The following is a 25,159-nucleotide window of genomic DNA, read 5'->3' as shown; positions in this document are numbered from 1 at the left end:
CTCGGCCTCCCAAAGTGCTGGGATTACAGGCATGAGCCACCACACCCAGCCACTATTAAATCCATTTCTGTAGGAACGTGTGTATGTGTGTGTGTGTAAGTATGTGGGTGTCATGGATGTACCTTAGTACATGTATCTTCAAGGGTATAAATTCATGCCTGACAGAAATGGGAGATGGGAGATGTTCAGAGGTGGAAGGGAGAGTAGGTTGAGAGGAATATTCACTTGTATATCTGATAACAGAAAACAACTCACATTCAGGCATTGTTCCACCTCCTTTACAGACTAATTTTCACAACAACCTTATGTGGTAGGTTCTATTATGATGCCCATGTTGCTGGGCGCGGTGGCTCAAGCTTGTAATCCCAGCACTTTGGGAGGCCAAGACGGGCGGATCACGAGGTCAGGAGATCGAGACCATCCTGGCTAACACGGTGAAACCCCGTCTCTACTAAAAAATACAAAAAAATCTAGCCGGGCGAGGTGGCGGGCGCCTGTAGTCCCAGCTACTCGGGAGGCTGAGGCAGGAGAATGGTGTAAACCCCGGAGGCGGGGCTTGCAGTGAGCTGAGATCCGGCCACTGCACTCCAGCCCAGGAGACAGAGCGAGACTCCGTCTCAAAAAAAAAAAAAAAAAAAAAAAAAGATGCCCATGTTACAAATGGATAAACTGAGGCACAGAGAGGTTAAGTAACTTGCCCAGGATCACAAAGTCAGTAAGTGGCAGAGCTGAGATTCAAACCGAAGGAGCAGTTTCCACAGTCCTGCTTCTTAACCAATACGCTGCACTGCCTATCTGTTTCTCGATTCTTTGGGGAAAAAAAAAAAAAGTTTTTAACAATGAATATACATGCTTTTCAGAATTTAGAAAAAAACCACAAGGTGGTTCAAGCCTGTTATTCCAGCACTTTGCGAGACCAAGGGGGAGGATCTCTTTAGTCCAGGAGTTCTAGACCAGCCTGGGCGACATTGCAAGACCTCACCCCATCTCTATTTTTAAAAATTAGCCCGGGCTTGGTGGCAGGCACCTGTAGTCCTAGCTACTACAGAGGCTGCTGTGGGAGGATCGTTTGAGCCCGGGAGGTCGAGGCTGCAGTGAGCTACGATTGTGCCGCTGCCCTCCAGCCTGGGTGCCAGAGCAAGACTTTGTCTCAATCGAATCAATCAACCAGTAAAGAAAAAAATCCCAGTTAATTGAAGGCATTTGCAATAGGGTTTGTGGAAGTTTGTGAAAGTTCACCAGTTCCTAACAATTCCTCTTTCTCCTCCCTCATCCTTTTTCGAACCCCAGGACTCCCCATCCCCACCTCAACCCAGACACACTGGCGAGGAAGGGGTAGGGGGGCACGCTCGCCGCCTCCCTCTCCCCAAAGCCGGACTGTGCAATTGATCCCAGGCGCGAGCCTGGCGTGGCTCCCAGCCGGCAGCGAAGCGAAACATTTGGAAATGGTCCCGATTTTCCGGGTGCGGTTGGTAAGTCCTAGCGTGCACGAACCAAACCTGCGGTGCCTGGGGCAGCTTTGAGCGGGTCGGCTCCATGGGATAATGGCCCCACCTGCAGGCAGAGAGCTCCGGATGGCTGCCGAGTCACTTTCTCAACAAAAACGGGCTTTTGCTTACTCTTTCCAGAAGGATCTAAGACAGGACTTTCAGCTCTGGAGTTTTGAACTCAGGATCTGTTTCTCCTTCGCGGAAAGAGGAAGGTGGAGGAAAGGCCAGCCCAGGCCGGCGGGGCTACCGCAGGAAGACACCCCTTCCTGGACTCGGGTTCGCAGGAGCCCCCTCGCTCCCCAGAGCCAGAACTGCGCTGCCTGCCACGCTGTTGGGGACAGAAGCCCTCACAGCCTCCCAGAGTCGGGGGCCGTCCCATCTTCCCAGTACACAGGGGCCACAGCCCCAAATCCAAACCAGAGGAAAGACTCTATACCCCAGAGCTTCCCAGGGGCCACCTGTGGTTTAAGTGCTTTATGTGCCGTAACTGTTTGTGTTTTTTTTTTTTTTTTTTTTTTTTTTCTACAGTCTGTCACCTAGGCTGGAGTGCAGCGGTGAGATCACAGAGCACTGCAGCCTCCAACTCCTGCGTTCAAGCGATTCTCCCACTTCAGCGTCCCAAGTAGCTGGAACCACAGGTACAGCCCTCCACGCCCGGCTGGCGGGGGGTCTCCCTATGTTGACCAGGCTGGGCTGGAACTCCTGGGCTCAAACAATCCTCCCGCCTCTGCCTGCCATAGTGCTGGGATTACACACATGAGTCACCAGGGCTGGCCTCATGTCTTAACTCTGGATCCTCACAAGGACCTTACAGATGTAGGAAAGAGGCCCCAGGAGGATGGGCTCCCTTACTTGCTCAGGTCACATGGATAGTCTGGCCTCAGAGCCCAGCTGATATCTACTAAAAGCGACTCCCCAGTCTGCTACAGAAAACAGATAGTTGCCCGCCTCTACTAAAAATACAAAAATTAGCTGGGTGTGGTGGTGCGTGCCTGTAGTCCTATCTACTCGGGAGGCTGAGGCAGGAGAATCGCTTGAACCCGGGAGGCGGAGGTTGCAGTGAGCCAAGATCGCACCACTGCACTCCAGCCTGGAGACAGAGGGAGACTCCGTCTCAAAAAAAAAAAAAAAGAAAGAAAGAAAGAAAAGAAAAAAAGAAAGAAAGAAAGAGAGGGGAAGAAGAAAAAGAAGAAAGAGAAAGAATGAAAGAAAGAAAGAGAAAGAAAAGAAAGAAAGAAAGAAAGAAAGAAAGAAAGAAAGAAAGAAAGAAAGAAAGAAAGAAAGAAAGAAAGAAAGAAAGAAAGAAAGAGAAAACAGATAGTAATTCATTGCCTGCAGTCCCTGTTGGTATCAATACCAATTATTTAAATGTGCAGGAAATCCAGCCGAATGAAATCAACACAGTTGTTTTTTATCAGCCCTTCCCCTTAGGATTTGTCAGCTTCCAGTAGGTGGCGCTATTGCATATGGGCTGCCTTTGTATTTTTGCCCATTTCACATCTTCATGCCTGTGAACCTGTTAGGAATTCCTTCCTGCCCACCTTGCAAACTTGATTAACCATCTTTTAAAACTAGTCCAAATGCTATCTCCTACCTGAAGCCCTCAGCAGCCCCAACTAGCAGAAATGCTGTCAAGATACTTGTCTCACTGCATGGAAATTACGATTTTCCTGTCTATTGCCTTCTGGATCCAGAAGTGTTTTTCCAGAGTGCGACACTTCCCAGAATCCACTGGAGAGCCAGCCCCAGGGGCATATCAGGATGGGACAAGTCACATTCTGGAAAAGCTGCCTTGGTGAGTCCAGTAGTCCTCCCACCCAGGTGAGACCCACTGCCAAGAAATGGGGTTCCTGGGTTAGCACGATATCTCATCTGTCACCACATCTCAGTGTCCAGCAGAGGCCGAGTGTTGGAAAAAGGGTGTGGGAAGAGATTGAGTTCACATGGCTCACCTGCTCATTGCATTACGAGTATTTCAGAACAGAGTTTTTCAGTGGGGGCAGAGAGCATGCCCCTGCCTTGGGTGAAAGACTTGGGCATGAGCCTGTCACCTACCAGATCACCATGAGACAGCACGTGACTTTGCAGATAGCCAGGGTTTGGAAGAGGTCCAAGATCGAGTTGGAGGTGCGGACACTTGCAAACTCACTCTGGATGTAGCAGCTCACCACCTAAGTGAGAAGAGTCTGCTCAGGGGAATCGAGGGAGCTGGGACCCCACATCCCTGCAGGGAACCACTTCATCTGTGTGGAGGAGAGCTGGGATTGAGATCTTTGGTGAGGTGGCTGGCCCTTGTCTCCTCTCCATCCAAGGACTGATGGCACTTGAGGGGCTGTTTCCAGGGTGTTGAGAAGCTCCAACACGAACCCCAACAGTACTCAGATTCTGTGGTTCTGGAGGGCCTCCCACCCCATTCCTGGTATAGACTTGAAGACTGTGTCAGATAAGAGCAGGGGTGCCAAGTGGTACTGCCACTTCCTACTGTATGTTCTCAGGCAAGTTACCTGACCTGTCCCCACTTCAATTTCCTCATTGGCAAAAATAAGACATGAAATGAGGTTACGTACATAAAGCTCTCAGCCTAGTGCCTGGCATGGGGCTTGAGAAATGATGCGTATTGACAATAAATGGTAACTATCTTATAATAAATGGTATTTATGATAGTACTTTTGTTATTGATTCCCCAGTAATTTTACTTTGTGGTTGCTATTTTAATAATTTTAGTTTATTATTTTATTAAAATTTCAACTGGATGTCAAGGTTAATAGGGTTATTTCCTCATTGCAAAGATGGATCAACTGATGAGCAAAGCAGTTAAATTATTTATCCTAAATCACACAGTCATTCAATACCTAGACAACATCTTTCACACATCAGAACTCTGCCTGTACTGTGTATTCCCAGTGTCTACACCTGGATGGCACGTGAGTCCTGGGAAGTTGCTAAATTCTAGTACAACTGGAGGTTGCCAGCAAGACTGAAGACTGTTCCCACCCTTCCTTCCTCCCAGCTCGCTCACCTCCTTGGTCAGCCTTTCCCCTTCCTCCTTCCTCCCATTCATTGCAGCCACCTTCTGCAGATTCTGTACAGCTAACTGGGACTTGCCATGCAGGAGGAGCCAGCGGGATGACTCTGGAAGCCACCTGGGATCGAGAGGAGGAAGAAGAAGGATCTGGGGCTGGGTAGAGCTCATTCTGTTCCCCAAACCCAATAGCTCCTTGTCCACCTTCTTTCAGACCCAGAAAAGGTGACCTGTCCTCCTGTCTGTTGCATCAGGAAGTCTGGGGGCCATGCCAGCTTCCCTTTTTTTGCAGCATATCATACAGAGACTCACTAAATAGTATTTAAAGACTACAGAGGACTTGGCCAGGCACGGTGGCTCACATCTGTAATCCCAACACTTTGGGAGGCCCAGGAGGGTAGATCAACTGAGTTCAGGAGTTCAAGACCAGCCCGGCCAACATAATGAAACCCCGTCTCTACTAAAAATACAAAAAAAACTAGCCAGGCATGGTGGTGTGTGCCTGTAATCACAGCTACTCGGGAGGCTGAGACAGGAGAATCACTTGAACCTGGGAGGTGGATGTTGCAGAGCCGAGATCGCTCCACTGTACTCTAGCCCGGGCAACAGAGAGAGACTCCATCTCAAAAACAAAACAAAACAAAACAAAAAACAAACAAACAAAAACTACAGAGGACTTAGGATTTCAACAGACCCATGGTTTTTCTTTTTTTAGGCGGAGTCTCACTCTGTCGCCCAGGGTGGAGTGCAGTGGCGCAATCTCGGCTCACTGCAACTTCCGCCTCCCGGATTGAAGTGATTCGCCTGCCTCAGCCTCCCGAGTAGCTGGGATTACAGCACCTACCACCATGCCCAGCTAATTTTATTTAATTAATTAATTTATTTATTTTTAGAGATGGGGTTTCACCATGTTGGCCAGGCTGGTCTCAAACTCCTGACCTCAAGTGATCTGCCTGCTTCAGTCTCCCAAAGTGCTAGGATTACAGGTGTGAGCCACCGCACCTGTCCCAGACCCGGTTTTGAATCTGGTTCTGACCCCAGCTGTGTGGCCTTGAGTGAGTCATGGGCCCTCTCTGTAATGAGGCTGTGCCTCATTACCCTCTTATAAATGCCCAGTTATATTCTTTTTTTTTTTTTTTTTTTTGAGACAGAGTCTTGCTCTGTTGCCCAGGCTGGAGTGCAGTGGCTGGATCTCAGCTCACTGCAAGATCCGCCTCCCGGGTTTACGCCATTCTCTTGCCTCAGCCTCCCGAGTAGCTGGGACTACAGGCGCCCGCCACCTCGCCCGGCTAGTTTTTTGTATTTTTAGTAGAGACGGGGTTTCACCATGTTAGCCAGGATGGTCTCGATCTCCTGACCTCGTGATCCGCCCGTCTCGGCCTCCCAAAGTGCTGGGATTACAGGCTTGAGCCACCGCGCCTGGCCTATATTCTTATAACTTTATAAGTACTTAGAGTACTTATAAAATGTTGAGTCATGTGAAGGAGTTGATGAAGGCAAAAGCTCTTGGGATGTTCCAGGGCGCCACACTAATGCAAGGGATTTTACCAGAGTGTCCCAGTAGCCATTCGTGAGGACTTGAGAGCTTGCAGCCTTCACGAATGCCTGCCATCCTTCGTGTCCCATGTCAAGTCCAACAAGTCCCGGTCACTGCACATCCCAGCCTCTCACAGGGCCAGGTGAAGACTTGGCCACACAAGTGGACCCTCCCCCACCCCACTCTGTTCAGGACATACCAAGAATAGAGGAAAAAGATCAGGAAAGGAGCAGAGACGGCAAACTGCAGGCACCGCCAGGGGTGAATCAGGTAGGCTATCCCCGCCAGGATGAGCTGGCCCAGGGTGAAGGAGTACCCCAGCAAGATACCTGCGACGGTCCGGCCCCAGGTGGGCATCCACTCCACAACTGGGGAGAAAACAGTGACATGCAGTGGCATTCACCACATGTGGTTAATTCACCACACCCCCCTTATGATTCTGACAGCTTAAACTCATTCCGGAGACCTGCTGAGACACAGGCAAAGGTGTCCTTACTGCACTCCAGATAAATTCTAAGTGGATCAAGGAACTCAACAAACAATAAAACCACAACAATGCCGGAAGAAATCAGGGGAGATTATTTTACAATCTTAGAGTAGGGAAAGGCTTTTCCAAGAACATCACAAAACCCAGACGCAATAAAAGGGGAGGTTGACTAACTTGGAGTTGTAAAAATAAAAAATATCTGCATTGGAATAACACAAAACAAAACACCATAAGTCAAGTCAAAAAAATTCAACAAAAAATGTAAAAATATAGTTGTAACCCAACTAACAGATAAAGGATTAATTTTGGGCTGGGCACGGTGGCTCACTCCTGTAATCCCAGCACTTTGAGAGGCTGAGGTGGGTGAATCACCTGAGGTCAGGAGTTTGAGACAAGCCTGGACAACATGGCGAACCCTGTCTCTACTAAAAATACAAAAATTAGCTGGGCATGGTGGTGTGTGCCTGTCATCTCAGCTACTCGAGTGGCTGAGGCACGAGAATCGCTTGAACCTGGGAGGTGAAGTTTGCAGTGAGCTGAAATTAATTGGACCGCTACACTCCAGCCTGAGTGACAGAGCTAGACTCTGTCTCAAAAAATAAAAAAAGAAAGAAAGAAGAAAGACTAATTTCCCTAATACTGGAAGAGTTTTCACAAATCAATTAGAAAACAGCCAACAAGCTAAAAGGAAAATGGGCACAGGTGCTCAACCCCATGCAAAGACAGAAAACACTAATTTTTGTAAATAGCAAAACTTGGAACAACCTGAATGTCCATCTACAGGGGACTGGTTAAATAATGACGACACACCCTTACGAGGCAGCTGGAACGAATTAATGAGGAAGCTTCTTCCCAGTGGGCAAGAAGCCCATGCGTCCAGCCCCTCAGCAAATCCTTCAGAACTGAGCCGGAATCTGAGCTCTCCTCACTGCCTTCACTGCTGCCACTGTGGCCCAGCTCAACCTGTTCTCTTGCTTGATGACAGCAGTAGCCCCTTAACCGGCCTCCCTGCTTCTGTCCTGGTGTCACATGGCAGCCAGATAAATCTTATCAGATCTCAAATTCTAAATCAGGTCGGGTGTCTCCCTGGTCAAAATCCTCCAGTGGCTCTTGTCTCATTCAGAGGCAAAGCCGAAGTCCTAGAACGCTGGCCACAAGGTCCTGCAGAACTGCCCTCCCCGAACTCACCTGTCGCCCACCTCCCAACTCTGCTTCAGCCACAGGGCCCTCCTTGCTCTCCACCCTGGCACACTTTCCCCGGCAGGGCCTCTGCCTGGCAGTTCCCTCTGCCTGGAATGTTCTACCCCAGAAATCTGCAGGGCTCATTCCCTCAACTCCTTCCAGTTTTGCTCAAAATGACCCCTTTTCAGTGCAGTCTCTCCCAAACCACGCTAATTAAAACTGCACACCCCTCTCCTCCAACCCGCCCATTCTTTGTGGGGTTTTTTCTTTGTTTTATTGAGGTAGAGTCTCGCTCTGTCACCCAGGCTGGAGTGCAGTGGTGCGATCTCGGCTTACAGCAACCTCCGCCTCCCGGGTCAAGCAATTCTCTTACCTCAGTCACCCGAGTAGCTGGGATTATAGGCGCCCGCCACCATGCCCGGGTAATTGTATTTGTAGTAGAGACAGGGTTTTACCATGTTGGCCAGGCTGGTCTCAAACTCCTGACCTCAGAGGATCTACCCGCCTTGGCCTCCCAAAGTGCTGGGATTACAGGCATGAGCCACCATGCCCGGGCAACCTGGCCATTTTTCTCCCCTTTCCAGGCTTCGGTTTTCCTCTGTAGCACTTACTGTCTTCGAACAAACTATACGATTTGTTATGCGTGGTGGTGATATCGCCCCTCGCTAGAACATGGGCCCCAAGGAGCGGGGCTATGCTGTGTTCACCGCAACCTCTAGAGCCTCTTCTGGCACTAGGAGGTCCTCTATCAGGCAGTGGACCAGTGACAACTTGGTTAAGTGGAAGAATCAAGATACAGAACAGTGTGCACAGGAACAAACATGAGGGGAGGCATATATATATACATAGGCAGGGGGTCACTACACTTGTGTGACCCGAGGCAGGGCATGGCCTGTGGTGGGAGCTCCAGGGCACTTGACAGAATCTCTGCAAAGTCATCTTTATAGGCTAAGATGTCCTAAGACAGCGCCCGTCCTCTCTAGCCTCAGGAGGTGTTAAGAGGCTGGGCAGTCTCTGATGCGTGTGCGTGCGTGTGTATGTGTGTGTCTGTGTGTGTCTGTATGTGTCTGTGTAGGTGTTAGAGCGCATTCCAGCATGAAGTGGACCTCGGACACCTGTTTCAAGCCATGGCCGGATGCCCACCCTGCAGAGTGAGCTGTGTAGGCTGGGATTTGCTGAGATCCCACTTTGTGCTGGGAGAGGGAAGGGAGGTCAGGTGTGCTGGCCTGGTGCGTGCTGGTTCTCCGGTCCCAAGATTTCTCCCCGATCCCTGATATAAAAGACCCATCCTGTCTTTGCACAGCTGATGGTGGCAGCAGTTTCCGCGCTCAGTGATGTCCCCAGGAGCAAGCTAAGTGTTAAAATGAAGCATAGGTGGGTGACAGGCCTGTGTCCTGGGTGGGCTTCCTACTGCCCTGCAATGCTTTCTCCAAGGACCACCCAGGGGCTGCCCAGAACCAGGCCAGAGTGAGGACTGAGTCTGCCATTTATCACTTGGGGGCACAACACTCCAAGCTGGCATTAGGAGCCAGGTCTCCACCATGAAGCTGGGGAATCACCAGCCTTTTTAGAGTCACACAATTTCAGGGGTGGCTGCAGCCCTGGGGACTGTCATGGCTCACTCCCCTCCTGTGGCCCTGTGGCCTCTGTGTCCCCACACTAAGCCTGGAGACAATAGGTGCTTAGTAAGTGGTTATTGTTGGCTAATTCACAAATAAAATAAACCTAACCCTCTCAGTTTACAGATGAGTACACTAAAGCCCAGACCTGGGAAAGGCCATCCAGGGACTCCCCACCCACAGCCAGCAGGGCCACCACTACCCAGGAGCCCAGGTCCCCCAAGTCCAGAACTCTGGTGGGAGGCTTTGAGATGAGGTTGCTGGATGAGAATCCCAACAAAACAACATGAGAAAAATGTCCAACGACCCTGGACGTTGCCATCCCCGTGTCCCCCTGCCCCCCTGCCCCCCTGCTCCCCTGCCCCCCACCCGCCCCACTCTTTCAGGATCCCCAGTCCTTCTCGTCCTCTCCTCGGCTGGACTCACCCAGGGAGAGGGAGTTGAGGATGATGCCAGAGAAGGTCATGCCCATCAGGAACCGGAAGATGCAGTAGGCACTGAAGGAGCTGAAATGCGCTGTGACGGCCCCCGAAGCTGCCAGCTGCAGGTAGGACCAGACCAGGGGGGACTTGCCGCCCAGCCTGAGTCCAGAGAATGGGCACAGGCATTAGGGTTTTGAGAGGCAGCAGCAGCATCCCCTGAGGAACAAATTGGCAGCCCACGCCTGCCCCTTCCACCCGAGCAGGGGCGTTATCAAGGCAGTCATGTCACGGGGAAGATGGGGTACCCCACGAAAGCCACCCCTCCAAAACAGAAACTTGAAACTGCTGGGACCCAGGCTTCATGGCAGAGGTTGGTCACAGACAAAGGGACTTAGTGTAGAAGGAAGTTGGCAAGGAGATTTAGTCCAGGTTCAAGGAAAGGCAGGGATTCTACAAAGCCCCAGAGGGGCATGTGGCAGGTGGGGAGAGGTCACCTGAGCACTGTTTTGGCTAGAGGGAGGCCTCGAACCAGAACTCCCAGTGGGTGAGCCCTTGGCCAGTCCCCAGTGTGGGAGCAGGAGCCAGGGTTGAGTCTTTACGTGGACTAGAGGGTTGCCATGCCACAGAGGGGCCCAAGGACAGGATGGCAGGGTTATTTGCCCTATTTGCAAATGAGGGTCCACGGCCAGAGCGCACAACCCCAATTTGGCCAGGAAGGAAGCAGGCCAAGAAGGGAGGCAGCTTTTCTTCTCCACACACCCCATGACCCACTCGCTCACTCATTCACCCACCCACTCACCCACTCACCCACTCACCCACCCACTCACCCACTCACTCACCCACCCACTCACTCACCCACTCACTCACCCACTCACTCACCCACCCACTCACTCATCCACCCACTCACACGCCCACTCACCCACTCACCCACCCACTCACACACTCACACACCCACCCACTCACCCACCCACTCACCCACTCACCCACCCACCCACTCACCCACTCACTAACCCCCTCACTCATTTCTTCATGCATTCTTTCATTCACTCATTCATCGTGACACAATGTTCATTGAGACACAATGTTCATTGATCATTAATCACCTCTAAGTGACAGGCCTGAGTTGAGGGCTGGTGACAAACGAGACACTCTGGATAAGACACAAGCTCACATGTAGAAAGACCAGGATGTGTCATGACATGGTGTGATGAGGGCCTGAGATGTGTGGCACAGGGAGCCATCTATACTCCAGAGTGTGGGGTGGAGTCCGGGAGGACTCCCCAAACCTGAACTGAGAGAAGAAGGGCAGAGGAGAAGGGAGAGGGGAGAGAGAGCGAAGAGGAGGAAGGGGAAAGAGGTGCAGAGAGAGAGAGACGTGGGAGCCAACTTCAGAGCCATGAGCTGGCTGCACATCGCCGTCTGTCAATAGGGGTCAGTTAGGCCGGGCGCAGTGCTCACACCTGATTGTAATCCCAGCACTTTAGGAGGTAGAGGGAGGAAGATTGCTTGAGCCCAGGAGTTTGAGACCAGCCTGGGCAACATAGTGAGACTCCATCTCTACTAAAAAAAACAATTTTTTTTTAATTAGCTGGGTGTGTTGGTGGGTGCCTGTAGTCCCAGCTACTGGGGAGGCTGAAGCAGGAGGATCGTTTGAGCCCAGAAGGTCGAGGCTGCAGAGAGCTATGTTCGTACCTCAGCGCTACAGCCTGGGTGACAGAGCGAGACCTCACCCTAAAAAATAAGGGGGAGCAAGTTAGGGTTTTTACTGGCTCATACATACAGCGGGATGTAGTGTAAAGACTAGGAGGGATGGGACAGCTCTTTCTGAAGAAATAGGAGAGGAGGCCTCCAAAGTGAAGAAAAAGCTGGGTACAGGACCATGTGGGGTGTATGCCAGCATTTGCAAAAAATAAAAGGATGGCTAGGCCTGTCACCTCAGCTACTTGGGAGACAGAGGCAGGAGAATTGCTTAAGCCTAGAAGTTTGAGACCAGCCTGGGCAACGCAGTGAGACCTCATCTCAAAGGAAAAAATGGGGGGACATAAGAAGAAAACAAATACAAAACAGGAAAATAAAAATGGGGGAATAGAACATATACACCCACTTGCTTGACTGCATAGAATCATAAAATGTCTCTGGTAAAAGACATAGAAACCAGACTGCCCTCTGGGGATTACTGCAGGGAGGGGCAGAGGCAGGAAAGGGGTGATCCCCAGCATGCTCTTCTGTGCCTTTTGGGATTTGAAGCCATGTGAATGTACTACATGTATTATCTGTTTAAAAATGCACAAATCAACTGTAACAAAGAAAAATGAATGCAGAGGCCTAGGCTTTCTGGCCCGCACTGGGTGGCTGGGGCACTTATCCCCACGGGCTCACCTGTCTGCCAGGCTGCCAAACACGGCAGCCCCCACCAGCACCCCGGCCATGTAGACAGATTGCGCCAGGTCTTGGAGAGTACGGGCCTCACACACCAGATCCCACTGCAGGGAAGACGTGAGCGCTTCAGACTGGGCCTCGGCAGCAGCCCCCTCACACGCCCCCAGCCCCTTCTGACCTCCATCACGATGGTGGATGGGAAAACACTGTGGTTATAGACCCAGCCGTCCTTGCAGCCCTCTGTGGCTGCGTCTGGGCCAGAGGAGTTGGGGCTCAGCAGGGCCCACTGAGGCTTGGTGAAGCGCCGGCAGGGCTCAGGGGCCCCAAGCTGGTCCAGGGGTACAGTGGCCCTCAGCCAGGCCCCCGAGTCGTTGATGGAGGCCTCAGTATGGTTGGCAGGGCCCCGGCAGTGGTGCAGGGGGACAGCGGCTGTGAAGTTCTGCAGGAAGTTGTGGCAGGCCACCAGGCCGCAAGGCAGCAACAGCAGGGCCCTATGGATGAGCTGGAAGCGGCCCATGCCGCCCACAGTGTCCAGCAGGTCTGTGAAGGCCATGGCCATAGGCCTGACCTGAGGCCCAGCCTGCCTGGCTTTATGTAGAGAGGCTGGGGAGGGGCCCTGGGAGTGGGAGGAACAGGCCAGGGGTGAGGACTGCAGACATCCTGTGTACCCTGTGTCAGAGGGCTCAGGTTACACCCCATAGGAGGGTTCAGGTGTCCCCACATCTGCAGGGCTCCCCTCCCCCATGCCCTTTCTCTACGTCTCTCCATCTCTCACCCTGAGGGCCGAGTCACAGCCCACCACCCAGATCCGCAGGTCCAGCCACCCTGCCCACTGCTCTCACCGGCAGGACCTCAGCAGTGAACAGAGCACCGTCACGTTCCCTTTCCTCCAGAGGACACCGAGGCATGTTTGGAAGCCCCGATTCCAATGTTGGCACATGGGACACAGTCCCTGTCACTAGGCTCCAAATCGCAGCTGGAGCCTTAAGTGCTGAGAGTTCAGAATAATGGGGTGCAGTGGTTACAGCTGCTTACCCTTCCCCACTTCCCAAGAAGGCAGGGACTTGGCTGCACAGGTGACACTTGGGAAAAAGCCTTTTTAAAATGCCCAAATAGGCCAGGCGTGGTGGCTCATACCTGTAATCCCAGCACTTTGGGAGGCTGAGGCAGGTGGATCACCTGAGGTCGGGAGTTCTAGACCAGCCTGGCCAACATGGTAAAACCGTTTCTACTAAAAATACAAAAGTTAGCCAAGCGTGGTGGCGCGCGCCTGTAATCCCAGCTGCTTGGGAGGCTGAGGCAGGAGACTCGCTTGAACCTGGGAGGCGGAGGTTGCAGTGAGCCGAGATCAAAAGAGAAACTCCGTCAGAAAGAAAGACAGAAAGAGAGAAGGAGAGAAGGAGAGGAAAGAAAGGAAAGCAAGCCCAAATAGAGCAGTCAGGAGGAAGCCCTGCTCTTCCCACTCCCACCTCAGTGACTCAGAGGTTTTGAGAGGTTAGGGCCCCAGGTCATCCAGACTCTGGTGTTCCCATCCCCTCATCAAATACAACCCAATCCGGAGAGCAAGTAAGGGTTTGAGCAAGATGGCGGGGCCCTGCACACTCTCCCGCCCTCCAGCCCCTCACACACCCACCCAGGCACCAGGAAGAGCTGAGCCACTGCCCTCACTGCTGAAGACCCTGAGCCCAACAGGACCTGGACTCCCAGTGAGGAGGTGACAAGGGCAAAATGTAAGCTCAAGACAGCAGCGTGCGGGCAGCCTGCCCCATGGGGCACACAGGGGCCTCCACCTCCATCTCTGCCCCAACACTGGGGCCCACAGTAGCTGACAGCAGCCCACCCCCACCCTCCCCCACCTTGGCCTCTGCTCTGCATTTGCGGCTTCGCCCCATGCCCTCTTCCTTCCCCCAAGCCACTCTTATCTCTGGTAAGAAAATCCCAGATCCCGGAGGGGCCTATATAAGTGCAGGTGTCTGGGTCACAGGGGCTCCCCACAGAAGGACCTGAAGGCAGCTCTGTGCTCTGGGGAGCTCCCTGGGGGACCGGGTGTGTGCTAAGTAGAGGTTTGAGTTTCAGCCAGAGCCTCACCTTAATGGGCTGAAGTGTGCAAGAAAGGTAGGGGTCAGGCCTCCTGGGCAGCGGGGAGGGCATGTAGGATCAGCAGAGTCATGTGGGACCTCAGCTGTGTGGCCCCGTCCTTCAGCTGGGGCCCCTCCTTCCCAACCTCCCAGGGCCAAGGGTAGCCTTGCCCAGATACCCAGTACTCCAGTAGGGGTTCAGGCCTCAGGTCAAGGGGAAAGAGGTGGAAGGGTTGGAGGGGAGGGGTGAGCTGAGGCCACAAGCTGCCCCTGTGGGCCGGGGCCTGCAGGTGCCCTCCAGGCGGCAGACTGGGGAGAAACAAGTCACAGACAGATGTGGGGCCTTTTCCTTTATTATTTGGGGTTCCTCTATATGGAACATGGGACCTCCCCACTCCAAGCCTAGTGCCTCTGGCACCCCCATAACCAGTACACAAGTCCCTGAAGAGTCCCCTTTAAAATCACTCATATAAAAAAGGAGCGAAGGAGGGAAGGCCGACCGCCCACAGATTGGGCAGCTCCTGGTCGGCAACAGGGCCAGGGAGGGACAGAGGGGGCATTGGCTTTGGCACAGGAAGGCACAGGCGTTCCCAGCCCCGGGGCCTCCCCGAGCCAGGAGGCGGCTCCACACGCCTGGACTGCAGACCGTGTAGAGCTAGTGGTTACAGTTTACAGTCTGCAGGCCAGGCCGGCCGGTGCTGCTGCGTGGGTGGCCTCTGAAGTAAGGAGAGGGGACACATCAGGATGCTGGGGAAACCTGGGGCTGTCCCGAGGCAGGAACAAGCGAAAGCTGCCTTCCCGGCTTGGCAATGGGAGGGGCTCAGGGAGTCCATCCCGAGCCCATAGCTGGCGCAGGCAGGGGCCACACAGCTCTGCCCAGAGCAGATGAACGATGGTGGCTGGGAGGAGAGGGGACAGGAGGACGAGGCTGCCTCTCTGCTCCAAGGAAGGCACTTGCAGCTGGCGTGGCCTGGTGTGGTGTGGCAGGAGGCATGGCTTGGCAGACGAGGAGGGAGGGGAGCACGGCAAGGGGGACCGAGTCCCTGCCTCATGCAAACATGGTCAGCTGCAACCACTGCGGGAGAGCAGACAGGTCAGCCGGGGCCACAGAAATGGCTGCCTGGCTTCTTCCCCACCCAAGCCCCAGGTCCAGCCCCCAACTCCACGGCTCAGGAGCCACCTCAGGGACCTCATGAAGCGGCTACTTTCTTACCTCCTCCACCCCCAGGAAACCAGAGTGCTGCTCCCATAGAGGCCTCCAAAGGCCTGGGTCTCCCCTACTGCTCCTTTCCCAGAATCCAGACACCCCCACCCCAGCCTTTCAGGACTCGGGTGGCCTGGCCTTCAGGGTTGCCTCTGGGGCTCAGGCTCATTTCCAGAAAAGGACAGGAAACACTGGCCAGATAAGAAAACTCGATCGCCTGGACCTCTTCCCCCACCATGGGCCCGGGGAGGTTCCCACCTTAAACAAGTCAAACGTCACGACTCCATCCAGATCTGTGTCCAGAGTCTTGAAAAATCCTGTGTGTTCAAGAAAGGGTGATACAGGGCTGAAAACTCAGTGGGACATTCACTCAGGGCCAGGCCTGGCCCCCTTCCTGCCTGGTCCCTCTACCTCCCCACAGTACCCCAAGCTGACACCCCTTGAAGCTGGGAAGCTTCACCCCTTCCTGCTGCCTGAGAAGCTACCATCAACTCCTCCCTCCCCAACTCTCCTGGCACTCAGCCAGGGCCCCCCAAACCCAGAACCAGGCCTCGCTGGCACACATCCACAGCACTGGCCTGTATCTGCTAATTCACCCATCTGTCATTCCCCCCAGCTCCTTGGTGACGCGTTTGGGACGGAGCTGGACACTCACGGAACATGGTCTCTAGCCGCACCAGGCAGCACACGAAATTGTCAAAGTCGACCGCCAGGTCGGGCTCTGAGTAGCGGGTGATGATGAGCTCATAAAGCTTTTTGTTGAGCTTGAAGCCTGGTCCAGGAGAGTGAGTGAAGGTCAGGGAGGCGCAGCCCCTGCCCAACAGGATGGGGGAGGGGTTGAGTCCCCAGGAGGGGGCTGGAGCTAGGCAGGGTGCTTGCGGCCTCTTCTTCTCCAGAAGGGGCATGAAGGCCTCCTGGGCAGGGCCAGTAGCTGTGAGGGGCTGGGCAAGTGAGTGCCAGTCTCTGGGCACAGGTCATGCCAGGGAATCAGGAGTGGGCCAGTGAGGGCTCAGGGGTCCAGCTTAGTTTGTGCTGAATGCCCTGGCCTTGTGCTTAAGTGGGCTGGTGTGGGTGAGCCCTGCATCTCCCTCACTGGAGGCTCTGCCGCCTGGCTCTGCCCACTTCTGGCTGTGAGGCCTGAGGTCAGTCACTTTCCTTCTCTGCACTTCTCTTTTGTCATGTGCACAGTGGGGATGGTAAAAGACCCTAGCCTCGTTAGGCTGCAGAGAGGAAGGAAGGAAGGAAACCCAGTAACGCACTTAGCTCAGTAACTGCGGGGAAAAGGACAAGATGGCTGTTACCACGTCACCACCAGCACCGCAGGGACAAGGGCCTGGGGCATAGGAGCAGTGGGGCTACCTGTCCCAGGCCCCACAGGTGCCATCAGCCTTGGGGTCTCACCTGCCGACTCAATGGCCATCCGCATCTCATAGGCACTCATGCTGCCCGACTTGTCCAGGTCAAACTTCCGGAAGATGGACTGGGGTGGGGGCAGAGGGTGAGGGCCAGGCTGAGTCACCCGGCCCTTCCCGCCTGCCCGGCCCGCACCTACACGACTGAGGTGAGTGGGGACAACCTACTAGGTAATTCCGGATGCGGTTCCACAGGATGTTGAACTCCACCAGGCCCAGCTTCCCATTGCCATCACGCTGGGTGGCCGTTAAGAAGGAAATTCCACCACTTAGATCAGGTATGGGAGAGAGTGGGCAACTGTGCGGAAGGGGAGACGGCCGCAGAGCCAGCAAGCCGACTTGGGGTTGGGTGAGGAGAAGCAGCAAAAGCCACACACAGTCAGCCCACAGCCGGGCTTGCATCGTTCTGAGCTGGGCTGCAGTGGAGTGGGCTGGGGAGGGGTCAGAAACAGCACCAGCCTCAGGGTCAATGGAGACCCAGGTCTTGCTCCACCTTTCATTTGACACAGGTCTGTGCCTCAGTTTCTCCCTCCCAACCAACAGGAAGATGTCCAGGGAGGTATCTGAGCATGAGGCACTGTGTGTGTGTCCACACTTCACATGGCTCTGTCCCATTCTCTGCATTGTCCTGGGACAGTTTTCCCAGCACGGATACCTCTACCCAAAACCCCACTCAGGAGACAAAAGCAAATGGAAGGATACATCCATGAGGTTCACCATGCTGCGGCATGACTCTAGGCTGAAGCCCTTGGTCCGCAGGTCTTTGTCTGCAAGAAAAACCAATTCCAACATCTCCACCTAGCAAGATTCCTGCACCTGCCCCTACTGGGAGCACTGGGCGGGGCAGAGTCAGGGAAGCACAAATCCTGCCCAGTGGGTGCAATATCTGGCAGAGGAAGTGGGCAGGATTGTTTGTATCATCAGGAAGTACAGGTAAAGCATGTTAGCAATCAAGCCAAAGTCCCAACAGCCATAATTAATCCAAATTAAAAAGAAACGAGTGTGAAACAGAAAAGCGCAAAATTGGGTAGAAAGATGGGGCAGGGCAGGGCTTGCTGCAGGCTAGGAGGGTAGGCAGTGCTTCACTAGCAAGGATAGGAGGAGAGAGGCTCTGGTTAAGGAAACCGTGTGGATGGAGGTCAGTGGCAACAAAGCCGAGGGGAGGGGAGGGGAGGGGAGGGGAGGGGTTGTCCACAGTTGTCTGCACTGGGGAGTAAAGCCAGTCACATGGCGTTCCCCAAGCCACTCAGCCTGGTCCAGGAGGCTTTGAGAGGAAGGGTAGACTTTTCCTTGGCACTAAGGTGCTGCTCCTGCCTTTTTTTTTTTTTTTTTTTTGAGACAGGGTCTTGCTGTGTTGCCCAGGCTGGAGTGCACTGATGTGATCACAGCTCACTGCAGCCTCAACCTCCCTGGGCTCAAGCCATCCTCCCAACTCAGCCTCCTGAGTAGCTGGGACTACAGGTGCACGCCACCAGGCCTGGCTAATTTTTGTACTTTTTTGTAGAGACAGGGTCTCTGCATATAGTCCAGGCTGGTCTTGAACTCCTGGACTGAAGCAACTCCTGCCTCGGCCTCCCAGAATGTTGGGACTACAGGTGTGAGCCACTGTGCCCGGCCAGGCTGTGCGTCTAATCTCACAAAGGCACACACCCGAGCACAGGGATTCTCAGGACGGCAGGTCAGGAGGAGGAGTATGGGATGGAAATGGCAGGAAACTGGGCTCAGAAAAACTGGAGGGTTCCCTGATTCATGCAGACCAAGGGGTGGGGTTCAGCTCAGTGTGTGGGCAGGGGCCTGGATTCTGATGTGGAAGAAATGGTGGGGTGGTGCGGCAGCCCCGCGGGGACTCACGTTTGCTGATGATCCTGTTGAGGATTGTCCGCAGCTCCTTCACGCTGATCTCCATGTCCTGGGGAGAGAGAGGAGGTAGCACCTGCCCCAGGAAAGGGCTGCCCCAGGAAAGGGCTGCCCCTCACAGGCCCCTCCCAACCCACCATGCCCCAACCTACCTCCCCTGCCAGCTGCCTGAAGAGGGCCTTGAAGTTCTCATCAATCTCCTCTTCTGAGAGCACTTGCTGGACCGAGAAGGGGAGAAAGCAGGTAAGAGAGGCCCTGGCCCTGCCTGTGTGGAGGCGGCTGGAGGGAGGGCTGAGGTCGCATATCTGCTACAAGTCACTTCGCTTCTCTGAGCCTCACTTTTCTTTTCTTTTTGAGACGGAGTCTCACTCTGTCACCCAGGCTAGAGTGCAGTGGCGTGATCTCAGTTCACTGCAACCTCCACCTCCCAGGTTCAAGCCATTCTCCCTGCCTCAGCCTCCTGAGTAGCTGGGATTACAGGTGCCCACCACCATGCCTGGCTAATTTTTGTATTTTTAGTAGAGATGGGGTTTTGCCATGTTGGCCAGACTGGTCTCGAACTCCCGACCTCAGGTGATCTGCCCACTTCAGCCTCCCAAAGTGCTAGGATTACAGGTGTGAGCCACTGCACCCAGTTTGAGTCTCACTTTTCTAATCTGTGAAAAGGGAATCTTGTCCCTGCCCTGCCCTACTCCATACCCAGGACTCGTGACCTAAATGAAGGGGGTGCTGCGCAGCTCAGGGAGTAAAAGGCAAGAGTTTGGGCCGGGTGCCATGGCTCATGCCTGTAATCCCAGCACTCTGGGAGGCCGAGGTGGGTGGATCACCTGAGGTCAGGAGTTCGAGATCTGCCTGGCCAATATGGTGAAACCCTGTCTCTACTAAAAATACAAAAATTAGCCGGGTGTGGTGGCACGTGCCTGTAATCCCAGCTACTCCGTAGGCTGAGGCAGGAGAATCACCAGCGAGCCGAGATCACACCATTGCACTCCAGCCTGGGTGACAGAGTGAGACTGTGTGTCAAAAAAAAAAAAAAAAAAAAGGCAAGAGTTTGGATCCCTACTGTATGGCCTCAGGCAAGTTCCCTAACCTCTGTGAACCTGAATTTCCCATTCAGAGGAGGTATAGTAACAAGACCCAGACAGAGTTGATGTGGGGAGGAAATGAGGTAACACAGGTGAAGTACTCAGCACAAACCCGCCACCAGGTGAGAGCTCAGGGCCTGTGCCATTAGTATCACAGGTCCTCTGCAAACTGTGAAGTGTTGGGTCGATGAGGGATTAGCATTACTCCTATGGCTCCCGCCAGGAGGGGATCTTCCCTGTTAGCAGGAACTCAGGGGACAGGACACCTGGGTCCCCATCACACACCCAGGGGTGAGGAAGAGAAGAGGACAGGGTCTGGTAGGGTGGGACCACGCACCTCGTCGGGGAGATTGGCCTGGATCTGGTCATCCAGCTCCCTGCAGAGAGTGGGGAGGAAAGGAGCCAGTCAGAGGGGGACAGCAGAGGGCCAAGCGGGGGAGGTTGAGAGAGGGGAGAGTGGCAGGGGCTGGTCCATGACTCACGCGGTCCCAGCACTCTTCTCCGAGAAGAAGCGCAGCACGAAGTCACCCTCCTTGTTGGGTTCGAAGGTGGAGGGCACCACCACGTACTCCCCAGGTGGCAGGCGGAAGCGGGTGCTGACCTCTCGCAGGTTGATGAACTGCTCTGAGCGCGCCCGAGACGCATTGGCCAGGAAGAAATCGCGCTTCAAGTGTAGGGCCGGCTGGCCCACCAGCTGGTGGGAGGGAGGAGGGAGCAGGGCTGCAACTGCCCACTCAGCCCACCTTCAGGGGCCGCCCCCAGACCCAGACTCCAGCCTCCTTGTCCTGGCCAAGGAGCTGGAGAGCTAGGACATGACTCACTCACAGCCTGTGTGACCCTAACAAGACATTTTGCCTCAGTTTCCTCATCTGTAAAATGTAACAACCCTACTTACTGCAGAAGAGAGGAGCACCAGATTGCAGATTAGGCGTGTGTTTCAATAACATGGTCATTATTATCACTGGGAGCTTTCCCCAGGTCAGGCACTGCAGGGTACTCAGCACCTCATTTGCTGTTCTGCTGTTATGCCCATTTTACAGACACAAACACAGGCTCGGAGCTTAAGCAACTGCTCAAGGGTACAGAACTCTCAGCTTGTCTAATGCCCTGTTCCTGACATTGCTGGACTGCCCTAGCTGGCACTTACTTGGTGTAGATGGGAAGGCAGGAAGAGCCTCATGTGTACATGTCAGACAGGAGCTCTGAGGACCAGGGCTCAAATCCAGCTCCCTCACTGACTACCTGTGCTGCCCCTTAGGAGAGCAATGTTTGCTCTGCCCACTGAACAGGTGGGGAGAAGCATTTTTCAAGCAGTGAAACAAGGTGACTTCTTAGATCTCCAGGCCAGGGTGGGTTTGCCACTGGGCTGCTCCCCTGTGGCACCATCAGAGGTGTGTGACTGCAGGTGGGTCAAGTGCCACACCTACCTCCGGAGGGACCTGCAATAGAGAGACACGGGAAGTCAGAGACGTGTGTCTGTCCCAGGGCGGGGTCACGGTGCGTGCTGGGCAGAGGTCCTGAGTTCTCAGCTGGGACTGATGGGATGAGGAGGCAGAAGGCCCTGGGGACCGAGATCTGGTCCCTGCACCAGAGCAGGGCCCCAGGAGGGAGGGCTCAGGCAGGGTCCTCTTGGTCCTGGGAATGTCTGCCCTAGGACTCCACTCTTGAGTCAGAGGCTCCAGGCCAGCCCTCGGGGTGGCCAACTGCAATGTTCCAAAGCCCAGGGACAGGAAAGGGCCACCGCAGGCTGCTGCCAGGGGATCTGGGTGTGAGCCAAGACTGCCACCAGCGAGGTCCAGAAGTTTCTGTCCCTGTCTTGAGGGCAGTGTGTGAAGCAGGGCAGATATAGGGCAAGAGCAAGGAGTTCTAATCACAGAACGACTGGCACAGCCTCACCTTGGCCAACAGGCCCTCCCTATCCCCTGTCTTTCCCCTGCCAGCTTCTGCTCACAGCCTCCAAGACAGAAAGCTCAGTACTTCCGGGCGTCAGCTGAGCCAGCTCCCTCCTCCAAGAGCAGCAGGCCGCCTTCTAAGCGGGAGGTTAATCCCAGAATCTCCCTTCCCTGAGCCAACCCTCTTCCTCTCTTTCGGCCAGAGGGCCTCAGCAGGTGCCTCCTGGAGGCTGAGATTTCCCAGCCCTCAGGATGGTGGCGGGAGTGCAGAGTGGGGGTGTGGGGTGGAATTTGGGGGGAAGGTTACGGCCCCTGGCGCCCCCTGGCGGAAGCCTGCGTGCGCTGCGGGTAGGGGGGTGCTAGGTCCTCTGCCTGCTCAGTGAGATCCACCGGGGATCCACCCTGCTCACCTCGTAGACTGCAAAGCCAATAGTCTCCATGTCGCGGCCGAAGCGGCGCTCACGGCGGCGGTGCTTCTGCATAAGGGCGAGCACGAAGCTGCAGCCTGACTCGCGGTCCCCGTAGTCGTCTGGGTCATCCGTCTCATCCAGCCGGATCTTGAACTGGGGGTTCACCCAGAAGGTGGCTGCGGGCAGGTGAGGAGGCGGGGATCAGAGGCAGGGCGGGGCAGAGCCAAGTGGCCCCCAAGCCTCCCCAGCAAGCTCCCGTGTGTGCATTCATTCATTCAACAAGTATTACTGAGCGCGGGGAGCAGGCAGGGTGATGGGCAGGCTGGGCCAGGCTCGGTCCATGCCCTCACGGCCTGCATTTGGAAACTAGAGGCTTAAGTGTGAGCAAGTCCGTTAGGTTAGCGAGCAGAGCAATTGCAAAAAAAAAAAAAAAAAAAAAAAAAAAAAGCAAGCAGAGTAGATCAGAGTAGGGGGCCTATGCGCTGAAACCCAAAGGGGCTGCCCTCGGAAGCCACTGAGAAGAAGCAGCCAGGCGGAGGGCACCCCAGAGCAGAGGTGGGGAAGGGCCCCACGCATCTGCGGACAGCGAGCACCTACAGAGGTTCCAGGGAACACGGAGATCCAGGGCGGCCGCAGAGCTCGCAGGAGCCGGCCAGGGGCTAGGGGCGTGTGGACTGAAGCAAAGGGTAAGGACCCTCCCACAGCTTGCAGCAAGGAGGGATGTGACTGCATTAGGACTCTAAAAGGTGGCTAGAGTGCTGTGTGGACAAACACTTAGAAGAGGGCAAGAGAAAAAGCAGGGGTCCGACAGGAGGCCACAGCCAGCCAGCAAGGGAAGGCAGGGGCTTGCATTTCTGGCAGTTGGGTCATTTTGCTGCCTGAAGAACCCTCTTGACTAAAACAACCCAGTGCGTGATAGAACGGTAAACTGCAAAACTTATTTTTAAAGGTACAGCATCCCCTGCTCTCCATTGACAATAATAATAATAAAGATAATAACAACTTGGGTGAGGATGTGGAGGGATCGAAACCTCACAGGATGCTGGCAGGAATGTAAAATGTTGCAGCTGCTCCGAAGAACCCTCTGGCAGTTTCTCAAAAGGTTAAACACAGAGCTTCATATGACCCAGAAATTCCACTCCCAGCTCTATACCCAAGAGAAATGAAAACATGTGTCCATGCAAAGGCTTGTTCATAAGAGCGTGGCAGGGCGCGGTGGCTCATGCCTGCAATCCCAGCACTTTGGGAGAAGCAGGCGGACGGGATCACTTGAGGTCAGGAGTTTTGAGACCAGCCTGGCCAATTGGTGAAATCCCACCTCTACTAAAAATACAAAAATTAGCCTGCCATGGTGGCCCATGCCTGTAGTCCCAGCTACTTGGGAGGCTGAGGCAGGAGAATCGCTTAAACCCGGGAGGCGGAAGTTGCAGTGAGCTGAGATCGTACCGTGGCATACCAGTCTGGGCGACAGAGTGAGACTCAGTCTCAAAAACAAATAAACAACCCATAAAATTAGCTGGGCGTGGTGGCGCATGCCTGTAATCCCAGCTACTCAGGAGGCTGAGGCAGGGGAATCACTTGAACCCAGAGGCAGAGGTTGCAGTGAGCCAAGATCATGCCACTGCACTCCAGCCTGGGCGGTGAGCAAGATTCCATCGCAAAAAAAAAAAAAAGAATGTTAATGGCTGCATTATTTATAACAGCTGAGTGGATGAAACTACCCAATTATCCATCAACTAAAGAGTGAATATACAAAATGTAGAGCCCAACAATGGGATACTATTTGGCAACCAAGAGGTACAACATACATGCTACAACATGGAGGAATCTTGAAAACATTATGCTAAGTGAAAACGGCCAGCCACAAAGGACCATATATTATAAGATCCTGTTCACACGAAATATCCCGAATAGGAAAATCCATAGAGATAAGAAGTAGATTCATGGTTGCCAGGGCTGCCGGGAGGGCTGGGGAATCATGGCTAAGGAGTACCTCATTTGTTTTTGGGATAATGAAATGTTCTAAAATTGACATGGTGATGGTTGCACAACTCTGTGAATATACTTTAAATAGTATATTTAAATTGTATGTTTAATAGTATATTTAAATCGTAATACACGGCCAGGCGTGGTGGCGCATGCCTGTAATCCCTGCACTTTGGGAGTCTGAGGCAGCTGGATCACCTAAGGTCATGAGTTTGAGACCAGCCTGGCCAACGTGGTGAAACCCTGTCTGTACTAAAAACGCAAAAATTAGGTGGCCGTGGTGGCAGGCACCTGTAATCGCAGCTACCTAGAAGGCTGAGGTAGGAGAACTGCTTGAACCTAGGAGATGGAGGTTGCAGTGAGCCAAGATCGCACCACTGCACTCCAGCCTGGGCGACAGAGAGAGACTCCGTCTCAATAAACAAATAAACGAACAAACAAATAAATAAAATAAATCGTAATATACTTCAGTATATTTTAATTGTATATTTAAAAGTATATTTAAATTGTAACTTTAAATAGGTGACTTGTATGGTATGTGAATTAACTATCAATAAAGATGTTTTTAAAAAATAGAAAGTAGGAACCCTGCAAGGTAAATAATGCTAAAGGGCTTCTGTAGACCCCTGAGTCCCGGGGTATAGAAGCAGGTGATAAAGATCTACCTGAGGTAGAGAATCCAATAGGAGGTTCTTGCAATTAAACTGGAACCCCCTATCAGGAATGTCAGCAATTAAGTATGAAAGAAAATTAGGCTGGGGCACAGTGGCTCACGCCTGTAATCCCAACACTGTGGGAGGCTGAGGAGGGTGGATCATTTGAGGTCAGGAGTTTGAGACCAGCCTGGCCAACATGGTAAAACCCAGTCTCTACTGAAAAAATACAGAAATTAGTCAGGCATGGTGGTGGGCACCTGTAGTCCCACTTACTCAGGAGGATGAGCCAGGAGAATCGCTTGAACCCAGGAGGCGGAGGTTCAGTGAGCCAAGATCATGCCACTGGACTCCAGCCAGGGCAACAGACCAAGACTGTGTCTCAAAAAAAAAAAAAAAAAAAAAAAAAAAGAGAAAGAAAGAAAATTAAACCTCCCTGGAGGG

The 25,159-nt window shown here is 53.6% G+C and overlaps 2 protein-coding genes across 5 annotated transcripts in view; both read right to left on the bottom strand.

Moving 5' to 3' along the window:
• Window positions 1-1,131: 1,131 nt before the first annotated feature.
• On the bottom strand, window positions 1,132-12,697 carry SLC22A20P. The gene is given in 7 exon segments (XM_030917279.1): window positions 1,132-1,734; window positions 1,737-1,818; window positions 3,546-3,661; window positions 4,510-4,634; window positions 9,766-9,918; window positions 12,139-12,242; window positions 12,317-12,697. Coding segments are annotated over 7 exon segments (1,047 nt in total). The 3' UTR covers window positions 1,132-1,648.
• A 1,843-nt stretch (window positions 12,698-14,540) lies between these two features.
• CAPN1 (calpain 1) overlaps window positions 14,541-25,159 on the bottom strand; it is a 32,680-nt gene continuing 22,061 nt past the window's right edge. For 3 of the 4 annotated variants that reach the window (XM_010363934.2, XM_010363932.2, XM_010363931.2), the window contains exons 11-22: window positions 22,077-22,252; window positions 21,202-21,213; window positions 20,257-20,468; window positions 20,112-20,151; window positions 18,842-18,907; window positions 18,684-18,741; window positions 17,535-17,599; window positions 17,001-17,069; window positions 16,822-16,900; window positions 16,076-16,192; window positions 15,679-15,737; window positions 14,541-15,291 (exon numbers count right to left, since the gene is read on the bottom strand). In XM_010363934.2, the coding sequence (XP_010362236.1) occupies window positions 15,265-15,291; window positions 15,679-15,737; window positions 16,076-16,192; window positions 16,822-16,900; window positions 17,001-17,069; window positions 17,535-17,599; window positions 18,684-18,741; window positions 18,842-18,907; window positions 20,112-20,151; window positions 20,257-20,468; window positions 21,202-21,213; window positions 22,077-22,252 (980 nt within the window). In that variant the 3' untranslated portion in view covers window positions 14,541-15,264. The remainder of the gene's footprint in view (window positions 15,292-15,678; window positions 15,738-16,075; window positions 16,193-16,821; window positions 16,901-17,000; window positions 17,070-17,534; window positions 17,600-18,683; window positions 18,742-18,841; window positions 18,908-20,111; window positions 20,152-20,256; window positions 20,469-21,201; window positions 21,214-22,076; window positions 22,253-25,159) is intronic. The other variant, XM_030917546.1, reaches the window with a different exon arrangement.

Source organism: Rhinopithecus roxellana, chromosome 15 (genome assembly GCF_007565055.1).
Source record: "Rhinopithecus roxellana isolate Shanxi Qingling chromosome 15, ASM756505v1, whole genome shotgun sequence".
In the NCBI taxonomy this organism is placed as follows: Eukaryota; Metazoa; Chordata; class Mammalia; order Primates; family Cercopithecidae; genus Rhinopithecus; species Rhinopithecus roxellana.
Note: the sequence above shows the minus strand (reverse complement) of the source record. Positions and strands in the feature narration are given on the sequence as shown.